This window comes from Meleagris gallopavo, chromosome 5, assembly GCF_905368555.1.
Source record: "Meleagris gallopavo chromosome 5, MGAL_WU_HG_1.1, whole genome shotgun sequence".
NCBI classification, from domain to species: Eukaryota; Metazoa; Chordata; class Aves; order Galliformes; family Phasianidae; genus Meleagris; species Meleagris gallopavo.
The window spans coordinates 6,303,536-6,319,322 of NC_139408.1; the positions used below are offsets into that span (position 1 = coordinate 6,303,536).

Genomic DNA, 15,787 nt, shown 5'->3' on the forward strand with positions numbered 1-15,787 from the left:
GTCCAGCGTGCCCACAGAGGTGAAGTTAGAGCCCATGGCCACCATGGCCAACATGGTGGCATGAATGGGGAGCACTGGCCCTGTGGGAAGAGGCAAGGGAGAGAATAAGGGGCACAGGGAACACCCACACCCCCCAGTGGGCACCCTGCATTCACCTGAGTCCCTCTGGCTGCCACACAGCACCAGGGCCGTGGAGCAGTGTTGGGATGCTGTAGGAAGCATTTAAAGTAGCTTCAGGCAGAGTCTGGCTTCTCCCTGCAGCCCTGCAAGGAGACTCTACCCATTCATCCCTCCATCCCCACAACCCCAGCTTTTAACCACACAACTGTCCCACTGGCGCCAGGCGCTGCAAGCCCCCCCAGGGAGTGCTGCAGCAGGAGCAGTCAACACCATCTGGAGAAAGCCACGTAGTGGTCACAAGGAGATATTAGCAGGCCCTACTGCCAGCAGTCCCCACTGCCTGTAGGAGACAAGAGAGGAAGACCTACAGGGACAGGTATCCTGCTGAAAGTGCTCCCTGGGGACACCAAAGTCCTCATGCCTCCATACACACCTGGCTGTGGGGCTGCCTTGCCCCAGCTCCAATCCCCATCTCCCCCCTGTCCCCATCCCCACCCAAACCCCATTGGTGATGAAGCAGTAGGAGAGTCCCTTGCTCTGCCTGTGATCTGTGGCATCCAGGTGGAACAAATCACCACTGTGCCATTCCCTATGCCAACATTACTGCAGCACAGGCCAGACCCCTGCCTAGAAACACACAGCACCCGGGAGGGCTCGGTGACACCACTGTATCCTTAGCAGTTCCTTGATGACACAGGGCTGAGTCACAGCTTCCAGAGGGTGATCAGCACGATCCAGAGAGGGACATCTCAGGGCTGCTTTGCCGGCAGAGGGGTGATGCGTGGGCATGGACCGTGAGAACAGAGCCAGGCACCAGACTTGTTGGTCAGGTCCTGGCCCCATTCTGCTGGTCCCAGTGCCAAGGGAGAGGGCCTTGCTGTACCACAACCCCATTGGTCAGCGAGCACCACCCCTGGGTGCCAAGGCCAGGCACGCAGATAAGCCCCTAGGAGCAGAAGGTTAGCGCAGCACTGCTGGAGACAGCTGAGAGCAGAGAGGATACGGCGTCAGAGGGACACCGCTGGCACTGAGATTCTGAGGATGCTTGGCGTGGCTCTCAGCATTGTGGTGCTTCTGGCACTTGCAGGTTGTGGGGCAGAAGGCATGGTCCCCCAGGACTGCAGTGAGTAACATAGGGATGTTGGGGAGGAGAATGGGTACAAAACCCAATAGGGGACACATGGGGTGCCCAGCACGTGCTGGCCCACTCTCTCTCACCACAGTCATCAATGCTGAGGAGCGTGCCCGCATGCTGGGGATACTGCAGCTCTCAGCTATGGACAGCAGACTGCCCAACCCCAGTGTGCTGCTGGCCCTCAACCTGGCTCGGGACAGCAGCAAGGCCCAGCAGGAGTTGCTCGAGCGAATCAAGGAGACAGCAGTGAAGCAAGCAAAAGGTAGAAGGGTGCCTAAGGGGGCATCCCAGAACCCTGTGGCATCAATGACTTGGATTGGCTGTCCCATAGTCTGGGGACAGTGGGTTTGGGTCCCAGCCCCTGTTTGCCCTGGCCACTCTCTGTCCCCACAGACATGTCCTCGGGCCAGGTGGCCCTATACACGCTGGCCCTGCTCTCCTCCTGCTGTGACCTGAGACATGTGGAGGCACATGGGCAGAGTGTTGACCTGCTCAGTATCCTTCGGGAGAAGATGGACAAGGAGGTGGCACACTGGGGTATGGGGCTCAGAGTGACACATGGCAACACAGGGATGTTGCTTTGGTCTGTGCTGACTGATGGAACCCTGTACTTCCACAGAGGAGGAGGGCATCCTGCTGAGCACACTGTTCAGTGTGGGGCTGGATGCACAAGCGCTGTGTGTGATGGGAGCAGGTGGCTACCAGAGCGCTGTCACCATCCTGACCAAGCAGCTGCGGAGTTCCCAGGACAAGCTCTCTGTGGGTAAGAGTTCCCCCACTCCAACACCATACTTTAGCTGGCTCTGTCCATGCCAAGCAGGCTGTGACAGTGTTACCATGCAGATGAGCAGGCCATGATGGCACTGCCGCTGGTGTGTGCCTATAACCGGAATGAGCTCCAGGATATGCAGGACCTGCTGAGCACAACACTGTCAAACGTGACCAACAAATTCCTTGAAAATCAGGATAAGGGAAATGGCTTAATTGGGAACATCTACAGCACAGGTCTGGCCATGCAGCTGCTGCTGGCTGCAGGCAAGTTCTATGCCCCACGGAAGTGGGACTGCACCCAGCCTGTGGCTGCCATCACCAAACACCACCTGCAGCAGCCTATGGCCATTGCTCAGGCACTGCCAGCCCTGATGGGCAGAACCTACCTGGATTCTGCCAGCCTGGACTGCAGCCCTGAAGAACCCACAGCAACTAGCCTGCAGCTGGACCCAACCCCGAGCCAGGGCACGGCAGCTCAGGAAGGTATTGGCTGCCTTCATCCCCAAGGGGCAACCACCCTGTTCTCCTTATAGTTTGTAATGGATTATTCCAATTGAGTATGCACCTTATGGGGCTGGAAGAGTTCAGACTGGGAGGGTGTGGTTGCTGTTGCATTATACTCTCATGTCATGCTGACAGATGTGGATTTTGGTATGTCATTAGCCCTTAATGAGACTAAAAGTCCCTTGCAGGAAAACATTACCTTCCCATTTTGTTGACACCAGCCATTGCCAAGCATTTGACCTACCACTGGTCATGTTGTCACATTTCCACTTGTTCTTTGCATATTTGCCATAATCTATTTCTACTAACTTCCTTGTTGGACAACAATTTCCCCTTTAAGACAACTCTCAGCTCCTGACCTATTTTCTCAGTGGGATCCAACATCACAGTGAAATACACCATCACCAACAACTTGAGTGGACAATTCTTCACCTATACCACCATGGTGGATGTCCCAGATGGCTCCGTGCTCCTGGTCATGCTGGAGCAGGCAGAGAAGTCCAACAAAACCATCTTTGGGTGAGTAGTGGGGGGTGTAACAGGGTCAGTGTCATCACCTGGGCCCCAACCCACTGCTCGTCGGACCCCAGTCCTACCACCCATCTGCCCCATAGCTTTAAGACAGAATCAACATTCTGGGGCCCAATGGTGGTGTCCATCCACGGGCTGGCTGCCAATGAGACTGAGAGGACCTACTGGCAGTTCTTCAGTGGCAGTGACGCACTGCAGGAAGGTGGGCAGTGCTGGGGGGCTGGCAGGGGCTGTAGTGGAGAGCCACAGCCTCACGCCTGTTCCCCACTGCAGGGGTTGGCACATACAAGCCGCACGACAGGGAGCACATCCGGGCTGTCTTCAGCACCTACTGATAGTACCGGGGGAGAAACAGCCCTGCTGGGCCCTACAACGTGGCAATAAAGAGTGATTTGCAGCATGTCCTTCCTTGTGTGCTCCCACAGCCCCCTGACCAACACAGGCACACTGTGGTTCTGTGATCTTCGAGGTCCCTCCCAACACAACTGCTCTGCTGTTATGTGATCCTTGTGGGTCCCTCCCAAGGTGCGACATTTTGTGGTTCCATGTTCCTACATACGGCCTGGGAGCGGCCGGGGCAGCACGGGGTGAAGGAGGTCGGGCTGAGGGTTCTGCCCAGCAGAGAGGTCCTGGAGAGCCGGAACCCGCATTCCCTTCCCCTCAGCCGAGGGGGAAAAGGAGCTGTGCGAGCGGAAGTGCTTCCCGCCGGGCGGCTGATGGGAAGGACCCGATAGCGGCGCCCGGCAGACACTTCCGGCTATGGGGTGGTGGCGGCTGGGGCGGCCCGTGGCGGCCTGCGGAGGTCGAGGGGGCCCGGGAGTGACCCGAGGGAGACTCTGGGGTAGGCAGAAGGGGTCTACAGGGCGGGGAAGGAGGCGAGGTGTGCGGGGGGCTGTCCGGGGAGGCCTTCCTGGTGCCCCCGGCTCAGCCCTGAGCACTCACTGTGCTCTTAGGCCTCGGCGGCAGCGCCGTCCCCCGAGCAGGCCTTAAGAAGTTCGTGCTGCCCCCTGACTACAGTGGTAAGTGCGGGACCCCCTGTCTGGCGGCGGTGCCTGAGGGAGTTGTCTGTTCCCTCCCCACCCATCTCCACGATGATCATCATGTTTCCCCTCCCTGCAGGCATCACGATCCCGGAGAGGCCGAAGCTGAAATTCATGGAGAAGATGCCGGCAGTGCCGAAGGCCAGACGGGAACCACGGCAGCTGCGGGACATCCGCGGGCCTTCCCAGGTGGCCACTGACTTCACGCAGGGGCAGTACGGCATCCTGGTGAGCACTGGGCTGTGGTGGGTTGCACTAGGCTTGAGCACCACCAGTGCCCAGCAGTCAGCCTTTGCCATCATCTCACAGGCGCTGGGGGGTGGCTATCTGCACTGGGGGCACATGGAGATGATCCGCTTGACCATCGGGCGCTGCATGGACCCCAAGAACATGTTTGCAATCTGGCGTGTATCACCCCCCTACAAACCACTGACAAAGAAGAGCCTTGGACACCGCATGGGGGGTGGCAAAGGCCCCATCGACCGCTATGTGACCGCAGTGAAGAGTGGACAGCTCGTGGTGGAGCTTGGTGGGCACTGCGAGTTCGAGGAGGTGAAACCCTTCCTCACACAGGTGGCCCACAAGCTGCCCTTCCTTGCTGTTGCTGTCAGCCGGCAGAGCCTGCAGCAGATGCGGCAAGAGGAGGAGGAGAAGAGGCGCAACAACCAGAATCCTTGGACCTTCGAGCGTGTCATCACCGCCAACATGCTGGGCATGCGAAGGTACCTCAGCCCCTACGACCTGAAGCTGAAGGGTCGCTACTGGGGGAAATTCTTCCTCAAGCACAGGGTGTAGCCTACAGGCAGGGATGGAACCACCGGAATAAAGCCTTCTGTGAAAGCATGGAATCTTTGATGTTGGAAAAGACCTCTAATATCATTGAGTCCATCTGTCCGCTTACCACCAAGAAACATTTAGATGTGGCACTGGGGGACCTGCTTGAGTGGGGAAATATTGATGTAGGTGGACGGTTGGGCTCAATGATCTTGGAGTTTTCTTCCAGCCTTGGTGATTCTGTGATTCAGTATTGCCCACTACTGAATGGCATGATCCCTTATGCCACCTATCTACACTTCTTCAATACCTCCAGGGATGGTTACTCCACCACCTGCCTGAGCATCCCATTCCAATGTCTGACCATTCTTCTAGAGAAGAGGTTTTTCCTAATATTCAGCCTGAACCTCCCCTGGCACAGCTTAAGGTCATTACCTCTCATCCTTTCACTGCTTACGTGGTAGGAGGCCAACTTTACCTCACTATAATCTCATTTCAGGGAGTGGCAGAGAACAATAATACTTTCCCTCAGCCTCCTCTTCTCCAGACTGAACAATCCCAGCTCCCTCAGCCACTATCCATAAGACTTGTGCTCCAGACCCCCCACCAGCTTCATTACCTTTCTTTGGGTGTGATTACTGTGGGTTGTGGAGGCCCAGATGTCGGGATGGGATGCAGAGGTGAGTGATACAACTCCCTGACACAGCACCATGGGGCAGAGTGTGAGTCATCTCTTTATTGGGGAGGAGGGCTGTGGTGCAGGTGTCGGCACATCTGGAGAGCAGCTCTGTGGAGGAGTGGCTGCACACAAGCTCTGAGTGAGGGGTGAGCTTCTTTCACCACCAGGCAAGGCAGAGCCCTGGCTGTGGCTGGCTCCGTGCTGGTGAGTAGGGAGCTGTGGGACCCTGGTGTGAGGACAGTGGGTGAGAGGGGACCTCGGGGTGACATCCTCAAGGCTTGGCAGGTAGGTCCCAGTGTCACAGGTAGGATCACCAAACAGGATGGGGAAAGGCCACCTGTAAGCGGGAAGCATCAGATGTGGCTGGCACTGCTACCCTCATCTGTCAGTGCAGAGTGAGTGCTGCTGGCCCGAACCCCATGGGCACCCCATCACCTGTGGGGAGTGGCTAGGATGTCAGGCAAAGATGCTACCGATGCTGGAAGCCAAGATGATGACAAGGATAATGCAGCAAATCATGATCATGATCTTCTTCTGCACGGGAGAGAGGGGCTGTGAGGCTGGGACATGGGCAGGGCGGGGAAGGGGAACAGGGGACAAGAAGACAGAGGTTCAGGGGGTGACTCAGAGCAATGGGGGATCCTGTTGGTCCCTCTCACCCTCCTGGCTTCGCTTTGGTACTTGACGGCCTTTTTCGTGTCAGCCACAGCTCGCTCCACGAAGCCAACAGACTGGTCCATGTTGTTTTCTATGCGGTCGATCATGGCTCCCTATGGGGGCAACAAGGAGAGACAAGGGGCACAGCGCGACTTCTCATATTGCATGGGGCACTGGGGGTGCTCAGAGGGGATGGGGAGGAAACCCCTCCCAGGGGTTCAGTGCCATGGCTCTGTGGTGCTCCATGGCCAGGTCTCAGCCCCCAGGATCCCTCCTTGTTCCCTTGCTGTCCCATGCATGAGTCCCTGTCCATCTCTATCCTGTCCCTACTTGTCCCTTTGCTGTCCTATGTCCAGACCCCTGTTTGTCCCTTCCCCTCCCCTGCCTCAGTCTCTCTCTCTCCCCTGCCCCATGCTGGCTTGCTGCTCGCCCCGCGGCCATGCCTGGTTCTCCACCAGCATGGCGATGTCGACAAACATGTCGTGCAGCTCCTTGATGCTGCTCTCCAGCCGCACGATGTCCTTATGCCGCCCCTCGATTTCACTCAGTGCCTGCTTTGAGATCTGCGAGTCCATGATCTGCAGGGGGGACAAAGCAAGAGGTGTCACTGGGGCACCTCCAGACCCCCAAACCTGGCCCAATGGGGCTCACCCCTGAGGTGAAGATGGCGGGGTTCCCACTCTCCAGCATCTCCTCCAGCTCCTCATCTGTCGTGTTCTTGCCAGCTGTGGGGAGTCAGCACTGCCATAGGCTCTGCCCACCTCACTGAATGAGTGGGGCATAAGGTAGGGAAGGGGACACGCACTGATCTCTAGCTGCCGCTGGATCCGGCCTTTGCTGCGCTCCCGGAAGTCAACCTGCGCCTCATTGTACTTGGTCATCACGTCAACGAACTTGCGGGACAGGACTGAGTGCTGGGGATGGGGACATTGGGGTTGAGAACATGGGGCAGCTCAGCCCCAGAGGCTGGATTGAGTGCTGGATTTGGGCATGGGGACAATGAGAATTGGACATTGGGATGGGATGTCCCAGGCATGGCATCTAACAGCTTCCAGAACCAAGTACTGGGGATATGAACATTGGGCTGGAGTCACCCGAGGCGTGATGTATCCCAGTCCTAGAGGACAGGACTGAGTGCAGGGGACAGGGATATTGGGATGGGGTTACCCTGATATGTCCCACCACAGGATACATGACTGAGTGTGGAGGACAGGGACAGAGATATTGGGATGGTGACATTGGGTTGGGAACGCTGAGTATGGCATGTTCAAGCTCCTGGTATTATGATCAAGCTCTGGAGTTATGTATGAGAGACACTGGGATATGGACACCCCAGTCTCCCAGCCCTGGGAATGAGAACATTCTGATGTGCCTGACCACAGGATACATGACTGAGTGCTGATGACAGAGACAGAGACATTGGGATGGCAACATTGGAAAGCAGATATCTCAGGCATGGCATGTTCCAGCTCCCAGGGACAGGGCCAAGAACTGGAGATGGGGGTACAGGGATGGGGACATTGGGATGATGATATCCTGAGCATGTTGTGTTCCAGCCCTTGGGGTCAGGATCAAGTGCTGGGGTTGGGGATGGGGAGATTGGGCTGGAGATACCTCAGGCATGGTGAGCCTCAGCCCTATAGGATAGGACTGAGTGCTGGGGATGGGGACACTGCAGGCATGGCATGTACCAGACCGTGAGGACAGGACCAAGTGCTGGAGTTGTGGATGGGGGCCCCCCAAGCATGGTGTGTCCCACATCAGGGTACGTGACTGAGCGCTAAGGATGGCAACAGGGATATGGGAACAGGGACACCATAGATAAAGCATGCCTTAGCCCCAGGGGACAAGCCTGAGTGTGGGAGCAGCCGTGATGCATTCCACCCCTAGGAGGGGATGGCAGGGTGCAGTCACTTCACCTGGGACTTGCGTATGCGCAGGTCAGCAGAGGAGCGGGCCTCATCCTGCTCAATGTTCCTCTCCATGCCTGCCAGCAGTGAGAACCCCACCTGTCAGGTGCATTTCTCCCCCACCATGGTGATCCCAGGGCCAGGGACACAGCCACTCACTCTTCAGCTTGTTGCGCACACTGTTGGCCGTCTTCTTGATGTCAGCTGTGAGCTGCTCCAATTCATCTTTGGTCTCTGCAGAGGATGGGATACTGAGATGGGGATGCCATCACAGGTGTGTATCCAAGGAGGGAACCTACGGCTCTGATGGGGGGAGGGACAACGACACACAGCCATGCTCACTCTGCTCAGGGATGGGGGCCGAGAGGATGACACTGTAGAGTTTCTTGGCCTCCTCCACGTTCTCTGAAATTTTGTCGATGTTCTGCCTTGTCTCCTCAATCTAGAGGGGCCATGAGGACATGTCACCTGTGTCCCCCACGTGCCCCACATCCCCTGTGTCCACCTGCTCCACACCTCAGCAAAGAATTCGTCCATGAAGGCTGTGTTGTCAATGGCGATTTCCATCTCATCGGTGTCATCCTCAGCATCCTGCTTCTGTGGGAAGTAGTGAGGGGATGCTCAGGGGACACCTAGGAACATTCTGTGGGTGTGGAACGAGGACAGGGAGGGGACGCAGTGGCCCCCAAGCAGTGAGGGGGGGTCCAGCTGGGTGCCATCTGCTCACATCTGACCAGCGGGAATTAACGGATTGCAGGGCTGGGCCGTGGGAGGAGCAGGGACAGAGATGGGGCACTCCATTATGGGGCTTTGTGGCCCCAAACTTCACCCCACAGCAACTCCGCATGAACTCCCCTCTGCCTCACAGCCACCCTTGCCATTACTATGGTGTCGTGCCCCAGCCCCCTATTTCTGGGGTAAAAATAATGCTTAATCCCCTGCTCCCCCCGCAGGGCTTGATCATGGGCAGTGCCTCCCTTAATCCCTACTAAATCCCCCACGGGGCAGCATGGAGGCTGCAGGGTTGCACAGCGTGGGGAGCACCCCAAGAACCCAAAAGCAGGGCATGAGGCCCTGTGTGTTCCGCATCCCTTCCTGTGTGTCGCAGTGAGGTTGCATCCACCCCCAATCCTCCCAGGGCTAAGACCCGTGGTACGCTCCAGCAGTAGGACACGACGTATCCCTGGATAACCCCACGTGTGCCCCCCATGGTGCCCTGCACCCCTCACCGCCCGAAGCTGCTCCAGCCGGTCCCGCATGGTGCTGGGCTGCCAGGACTCGCTGCCCGCCTGCTGCCGTCCTACATCAGCGCCGCTAATCCCCACTGATGGGCACTCAATGAGAGCAAGGCTGAGGCGGGGCTGCCCGCACCCGCCACGTGTGCTCCAGACACCCGAGGGGGGGTGGCGAAGGTGCCAGTGAAAGGGGTGTCTCCACAGCTTACAGATGACCCTGGCACCGGATGGGGGACGGGAGGTGGTGGTGGACAGGTGGACACGGCCACGGATAGGGGATATGAGTGGTGTGATATGAGTTGGAGGGCCATGGATAGGAGATAGGGGTGGTGGGATATGAAATAGGGACATGACCATGGGTAGAGGACACAGGTAGTGGGACACAAGTTGGGGATGTGGGTTAGGGTAGGGGACATAGCCATGGATGGGAGGCACAAATGGGACACAGGTTGGAGATGTGGCTAATAGGGGACACGGACTGGGGTTGTGGCCATGGTTAGGGCACATGGGTTGAGGGACGTGAGCTGGGGGACATGTCCATGGGCAGGGGACCCTGGTGGTGGGACACAGGTAGGAGAACACGACTAGAGGAAAACACCCAGGGGACTTAGCGGAGGACTGAGACACAGCTGGCGTGGGGGGCACGGTTGGGACTGCAGCGCGGAGCTGGGGCAGGACGGGGCACAGGTGCCCGGAGGCAGACAGAAAAAGGCGGCCTGCCCCTTTAAGAGTCGCCCGCAGTGGGGTGCGGCGTACTTAAAGCCTTCGAGTGGGCGGTGCTTCCTCTTTGCGCATGCGCACCCCACGGACGGGCGGAGAGGGTGACGTCATGCGCGTGCGCCCGCGGCGGCGCATGCTCGGCGGGGCCGGAGCGGGCCGCGCGGAGCCTGCGGGCGGGGGGCGCAGCCGCCGCCGCCGCCGCCGCCGCCATGTTCCGGTACCCGGTGAGTGGAGGGCGGGGCGGGGGCGGAGGGGGGCGGGGTCAGGTCGCAGGGATCGGAGTTGGGGCTCGAGCTCTGGCCTCGGAGTTGGGTTTGGGGCTGTGGCTGCGAGCTCAAAGCTGAGGGCCGGGGCTGTGGGCCCGTAGGCCCGTGGGTTGCGGCTGTGGGCCCAAGGCCGAGGGTTGCGGCTGTACGTTCAAGGCCCAGGGTCAGCTCTGGGTGCTGAGGGTTGGGGCCTGTAGCTTGGGGCCAGGGCTCTGGGCTCGGGACTGAGGCTGCTGGGCAGGGCTGGGCCTTGGGCTTGATGGCAGTGCCGGCAGTGGTGGTGGTACAAACGTGCTGTCTGCCACCACAGTCCCTGGAGGAGTGCCCGCTGGACGAGGAGGAAGACGGCTTTCAGGCACTGGGTGAGGAGGATGAGGACATTGATCAGTTCAACGATGACACCTTTGGAGCCGGGGCTGTTGGTGAGCTCTTGGTCCCTATCTCACCCTCACTGCCCACCCGGTGCCTGGTGCTCTCTGCTGCCACGCTCACCCCACTGTTCCTATGCAGATGATGACTGGCAAGAGGCCCACGAGCGATTGGCTGAGCTGGAGGAGAAACCCGTGGGCTCTGGGCAGCACGCCACGCCGAGCAGTGAAGATGCAGAGTTGCTGGGTGAACCTGAGGATGCACTGGCAGAGCGGCTGACGCGGCTGGTGATCGAGAGTGAGCTGGAGGACCCTGCCATCATGCGAGCTGTGCACACCCGTGGGCCTGGTGCACAGACCATGGCACTCAACACCAGCATCTGGGATGGCCCCTCTGTGCTGCAGCGCATCTGCACGCCACTGCTCACCCAGGTAGGGGCATAATGCTGTCAGCACTCAACAAAAGGCTTCAGGAATGGGGAAAGAAGTGTTAGGAAATGGTTCTTTACCAGAGGGTTGTAGGCATGGAGCAGGCTTCCCAGAGAAGCAGGCACTGCCCCACATTACCAGAGCTTGAGGAATGTTGGAGCAGTGCTCTCAGACATAGGTTTGAGTTTTGGGTATTCCTGTGTGGGGCCAGGGGTTGGACTCAGTGGTCCCTGTGGGTCCCTCCCAACTTGGGATATTCTGTGGCTGCTGGGTGAGCTGCTCTTGGACATCACTTCTTGACCCTGCATGTGCTTTCTCTGGGCTGGGTGGTGCCATGCAATCCCTGATGGTGTCAGCACTCAAGATTTGGGACCGTCAGTGCCTTGAGCCGTAACTGTTTTCATTGCTGGGTGACAGAGAGTCAGGCTTAATTAAGAGTCAGACGCAGGATCCTTGAGGCTCCCTGAGAATCCTGGGTGGGGCGTGGGGATCTCCAGCACTGGGAAAGCACTATGCGGCAGCTCCTCTGCACTATACCACGTCAGTGTCAACGTCCTTGCCACCGTGTCTAGCCCTGAGACTTCTTTCCAGGGCTTTTCTCCCCACTTCTACTTGCAGGAGATGCCATCAGTGTCTGTGCTGGACTACGCTCTGCCCCAGAGACCCCTGCAGACTCAGGAGGAGGAGCGGGACCCCTCGGAGCGGGCACTGCCACGTCGCTCATCCTCCCCCATCATTGGGAGCCCCCCTGTACGAGCAGTCCCCATCGGTACCCCTCCTAAGCAGGTCGCTATGCCCAATTTTAACCAGCAGGTATGGCTCCCAGCTCCCTACAGCAGGTGCACACCCCTTGGTGAGGAGCCAGTGGTCAGACCCCCCACTGCTTTCCTTCTCTTAGATCCTGTGTCCAAAGCCTATCCACATCAGGGCTACCATGCAGCAGCGCTACTCTGCTCCCTACAGCGAGAGGATGTCTCCCAACCAGCTCTGCAACGTACCAGTACTCCCTGCTCCCACCCCCAAGCCCCTCTGATGCCCCAACTTCATCATCATCCCACCTGGGAGGACCATGACTGGGGGCTCTGCTCCTTTATTTTCTCGCAGAACTCTTCGTTGCTGGGCCACCCATTCTCCACCAGTGTCTCTCCTGTTTTCACCCACCTGCAGCGGGCTCAGCTGCTGGGAGGAGCGCAGGTAAAGCCCTGGACTCTGTGCCCCCCAGCCCCATTCTGATGGACCCTGCCTGACCCATACTCCCTCTGCCCCACAGGCTGGCCGAATTTCTCCCAGCCAGTTTGCTCGAGTCTCAGGCCTTGTTGGGAACCCACTACCCTCCGTCAATCCCAAGCTGCTACAGGGCAGAGTGGGACAGATGATAGCTCCCACTGGCGGCTTTCGTGCCTTCTTTGGGGCTGGCCCCACTCCATCCTCACAACTGCAGCCTCCGCCGGGCCCCGTGCCTCACCTGCAGGGCCTGAGGTAGGCACTGACCCCCTTGAGGTCGTGCGCCTGCTGTACAGCCTTGTAATCCCATGTGCTCCCCACAGGCCACAGCCCTTCCGACCAGACACCACCCACCTGCACCCCCAGCATCGCCGGCTCCTGCACCAGAGGCAGCAGCAGAACCGAAAGTGAGCACCGGGCGGGAGGGAGCATGAGGAGGTGCCCCGGTGCCAGGTGTTCTGGGGGGCCCGTGCAGCCGGGGCTAGCCTGTGCGCCACTCTGTCCCTTCCTGTAGCTCCTTTGTGCTCATGGGTGCTCTTCTTGCCTCCTGCCAGCCAGCACCGTGGCCTCAACGGCTCAATGGGGGAACGAGGGGGCCACCGTGGCAGCCACCAGGAGCAGGCACGCAAGGACCCCTACGCAAACCTCATGCTGCAGCGGGAGAAGGACTGGGTGTCCAAGATCCAGATGATGCAGCTGCAGAGCACCGATCCCTACTTGGATGACTACTACTATCAGGTACTGGGAGAGGGGATGGGGCCAGCAGGAGGGAAGAGATGTCACCCTCTGCTTTGAGAAAGGGAGGGTATCAGAGAAGACGTCACTGTCTCTGCATGTACCGGGAAGGAGTGTTGTGAAGCACTGCTGCATGAAGGAGAAGCAGTGGGGAGAGAGCTTTGCTCCTGGGATACTGACCTTTCCTGTCCCTGTTCCAGAACTACTTCCAGAAGCTGGAGAAGCTGTCAGCAGCTGAGGAGGATGGTCCCAAGAAGGAGCGTACGAAACTCATCACCCCTCAGGTAGCAAAGCTGGAGCACACCTACAAGCCAGGTTAGCACTTCCTTCCCCAGGTCTGTAGGCAGGGAGAACAGTCCTGCCCTGGAAGCTGGCTCCCTGCATCCCCTTTCCTGTCCTGCAGTGCAGTTCGAGGGCTCACTCGGGAAGCTGACGGTCTCCAGTGTGAATAACCCCCGGAAGATGATTGATGCAGTAGTGACCTCCCGTGGAGAGGATGACGTGAGTGCTGCCCCTTCCTCCCAGCCCCATGACCTACACCTGCACCCTGATCTCCTCTCTCCCCTGGGCAGGAGACAAAGGAGAAGCAGGTCCGGGACAAGCGGCGCCAGACACTTGTCACCATTGAGAAGGTGAGTGCTGTGTCCCCACTCTGTATGGGGCACGCCCATGGGTCTCCTGACTGTGGGTCTCTGCCCTGTGCGATGGCTGCCTGTCCTGCAGACGTACAGCCTCCTCCTGGATGTGGAGGACTATGAGAGACGCTACCTCCTGAGCTTGGAGGGAGAGCGGTCTGCCCTGATAGGTGAGAGGAAGCAGAAGATCTGCAACATGTATGACAATCTGCGTGGGAAAGCACCGGGGCAGGAAAGGTGAGCAGGGAGGGGCTGGGGGCTGAAATGACCTCACTTTTGCACCTTGATGTTGCTGTGGGGTGCACCTTCTATTACTGTGCTGGCTTAGTCATTTCCTTCACAGGCCGAGTGACGACCACTTCATGCAGATCATGTGCATCCGGAAAGGAAAGCGCCTGGTGGCCCGCATCCTCCCCTTCCTGTCCCCTGAGCAAGCGGCCGACGTGCTGTTGGCGACTGCCCGGAACCTGCCCTTCCTCATCAAGAAGGATGCTCAGGATGAGGTGACTTCTGCAGCTCAGAGCGTTCCTGCCATGCCCCACAATACAGGCCCCCACCTCTTCCCTTGGGAGAGTAGGGATGGTTCTGGGGCAGCCCTGCATCCCAGCTCTCTGCGCTCCCCCCAGGTGCTGCCCTGCCTGCTGCGGCCCTTTTCACACGTCCTATACCACCTCCCCCTGGGGACAGTCACTAGCCTGGTGCAGCAGCTCACCAACCTACCTCAGAGTGCTGCCGCACCTGCCTCCACCAACCTGCACCTCACCACAGTGCTCCAAAACAAGGTGGGCACCCATCGGGCTGGCATTGCTCCATTGCGTCCCCGCAGGTCCCCAACACCTCATCTCCATCCCTGCAGTTCGGCCTGTCCCTGCTGTACCTGGTTCTGAGCCGTGGGGAGGAGCTGCAGAGCACAGACGGCGGCACGGAGCTGATGCAGGACAACCAGTGGTGAGAGATGGAGAGGCAGAGCTGTCATCCGGGGGGAAGAGCCAGTGCTGTCCCCATGCCTGCTGACACATCCTCTGTCTACAGGACGGAGCTGATGCTGCTGGCCACCCAAGAGCTGCTGCGTGTACCACCCGCTGCCCTGCCCAAGCCGGTGCCCCCCCCCTCCAACCTTCTCTCTTTCTTCTCCCGCTACGTCGACCAACAGAAGCTCAACCTCCTGCAGACCAAGCTGCAGTGAGTGTTGTGCTCAGCCCCCCCGCCCCGGTAGGATGGTGCCCTGGGGCAGGCACAGATCTGGTAGTTCTGTGGCTGAGTCCTGGTGCCCAGTGGTGGTACTCAGTCCTACCACTGAGTCTCAGTGCTGGTGCCTCGTTCTGGCTCCCAGCCTTGATCGCAGCACCTGGGGCTAGTTCTGTTGCTGGGTTCTGGTGTCTTCTTCTGGTTCTAGTGCCCGGTTCCAGCCCCAGCCCCCATCCATGCTGTTTGCACACCCCCTGCCGCCTCACCTGAACCCCACCGTGGTTGCTGTTCACACACACACACACACACACACCCCCGTAGGCCCACACCATCCCGTGGAGATCCCTTATTATTATATATATTTTTTATTTTAATTTTTTTGTGCTTTTTTTTTTCTTTTCGGTTTTGCCCGGTTTTCGGCTCTGGATCAGGATAATAAAGTTTCTAACTTTACATTTTTATAGGATGTAAATAAAGACGGATTCTGTACGGTCTCGCCTGGCCTCTGCTTGCCCCGCCCGGAGTAACGTCACGGCCGTAGCCACGCCCCCAAGCGGTGACGTCAGGTCTACGTGGCCGCGCCGCGCCCTGGGTAAAGACCATAGGTTAGCGCCCCGTGGCAGCGCCTTCGAGGCCAATCAGCGTGCGCACTGCGGGAGGTCTCGCCCTCCGGCCAATAGGCAACACGATGAGTCACGGCTTCTCGGTGTCAGCCCCGCGTGGCTCCTCTCCCCGTTTCCCATTGGCCCGGCGCGGCGACGGGCGTGTCGTCGAGCCAACGGGAGCTCGGGATGGGACTCCCGGCATCAACCAACCAGAGGGACGGCGCTGCGCCGTGCTCGCCTCTCCGCCAATCGGCTACGCGG

General features: G+C 58.9%; 4 protein-coding genes across 13 annotated transcripts; 3 read left to right on the forward strand and 1 right to left on the reverse strand.

The window, feature by feature from the left end:
• The first annotated feature begins 853 nt into the window (after positions 1-853).
• CBLIF (cobalamin binding intrinsic factor) lies at positions 854-3,461 on the forward strand. Of its 2 annotated transcripts, XM_085226100.1 has the most exons (8): positions 854-1,243; positions 1,344-1,517; positions 1,649-1,792; positions 1,875-2,018; positions 2,099-2,509; positions 2,902-3,049; positions 3,145-3,263; positions 3,335-3,461. In XM_085226100.1, exons 1-8 carry the CDS (start codon positions 1,162-1,164, stop codon positions 3,394-3,396), a joined length of 1,284 nt encoding a protein of 427 aa, XP_085082226.1. In that variant the 5' UTR covers positions 854-1,161; the 3' UTR covers positions 3,397-3,461. The 2 variants fall into 2 exon arrangements, with proteins under 2 accessions (XP_085082226.1, XP_085082228.1); XM_085226102.1 differs by lacking the exon at positions 2,099-2,509.
• Positions 3,462-3,750: 289 nt separating this feature from the next.
• On the forward strand, positions 3,751-5,368 carry MRPL16 (mitochondrial ribosomal protein L16). 2 transcript variants are annotated; one of them, XM_085224012.1, is made up of 5 exons: positions 3,751-3,902; positions 4,015-4,080; positions 4,181-4,329; positions 4,411-4,823; positions 5,192-5,368. In XM_085224012.1, exons 1-5 carry the CDS (start codon positions 3,821-3,823, stop codon positions 5,337-5,339), a joined length of 858 nt encoding a protein of 285 aa, XP_085080138.1. In that variant the 5' UTR covers positions 3,751-3,820; the 3' UTR covers positions 5,340-5,368. The 2 variants fall into 2 exon arrangements, with proteins under 2 accessions (XP_085080138.1, XP_003206245.3); XM_003206197.5 differs by lacking the exon at positions 5,192-5,368 and having other exon boundaries at positions 4,411-4,949.
• Positions 5,369-5,408: 40 nt separating this feature from the next.
• PATL1 (PAT1 homolog 1, processing body mRNA decay factor) lies at positions 5,409-15,415 on the forward strand. 6 transcript variants are annotated; one of them, XM_085223991.1, is made up of 17 exons: positions 5,412-5,555; positions 10,653-10,764; positions 10,853-11,142; positions 11,758-11,952; positions 12,038-12,139; positions 12,244-12,333; positions 12,410-12,618; positions 12,687-12,770; positions 12,918-13,101; positions 13,299-13,413; positions 13,502-13,599; positions 13,671-13,730; positions 13,822-13,970; positions 14,062-14,236; positions 14,360-14,515; positions 14,590-14,681; positions 14,766-15,415. In XM_085223991.1, the coding sequence occupies exons 1-17, from the start codon at positions 5,535-5,537 to the stop codon at positions 14,917-14,919; spliced, it is 2,286 nt and encodes a 761-aa protein (XP_085080117.1). In that variant the 5' UTR covers positions 5,412-5,534; the 3' UTR covers positions 14,920-15,415. The 6 variants fall into 6 exon arrangements, with proteins under 6 accessions (XP_085080123.1, XP_085080117.1, XP_085080119.1 ...); XM_085223993.1 differs by having other exon boundaries at positions 5,413-5,555; positions 12,038-12,133; XM_085223994.1 differs by having other exon boundaries at positions 5,415-5,555; positions 14,077-14,236.
• On the reverse strand, positions 5,594-9,863 carry LOC100545263 (syntaxin-3). 3 transcript variants are annotated; one of them, XM_010710747.4, is made up of 11 exons: positions 9,351-9,863; positions 8,638-8,718; positions 8,464-8,563; positions 8,281-8,355; positions 8,131-8,198; positions 7,017-7,125; positions 6,863-6,936; positions 6,655-6,789; positions 6,214-6,324; positions 5,990-6,088; positions 5,594-5,891 (listed from the first exon to the last, which is right to left on the reverse strand). In XM_010710747.4, the coding sequence occupies exons 1-10, from the start codon at positions 9,861-9,863 to the stop codon at positions 6,011-6,013; spliced, it is 1,344 nt and encodes a 447-aa protein (XP_010709049.4). In that variant the 3' UTR covers positions 5,594-5,891; positions 5,990-6,010. The 3 variants fall into 3 exon arrangements, 2 of the variants coding, with proteins under 2 accessions (XP_010709049.4, XP_085080134.1); XR_014883351.1 differs by having other exon boundaries at positions 5,990-6,324; XM_085224008.1 differs by having other exon boundaries at positions 5,594-6,324.
• Positions 15,416-15,787: the final 372 nt, after the last annotated feature.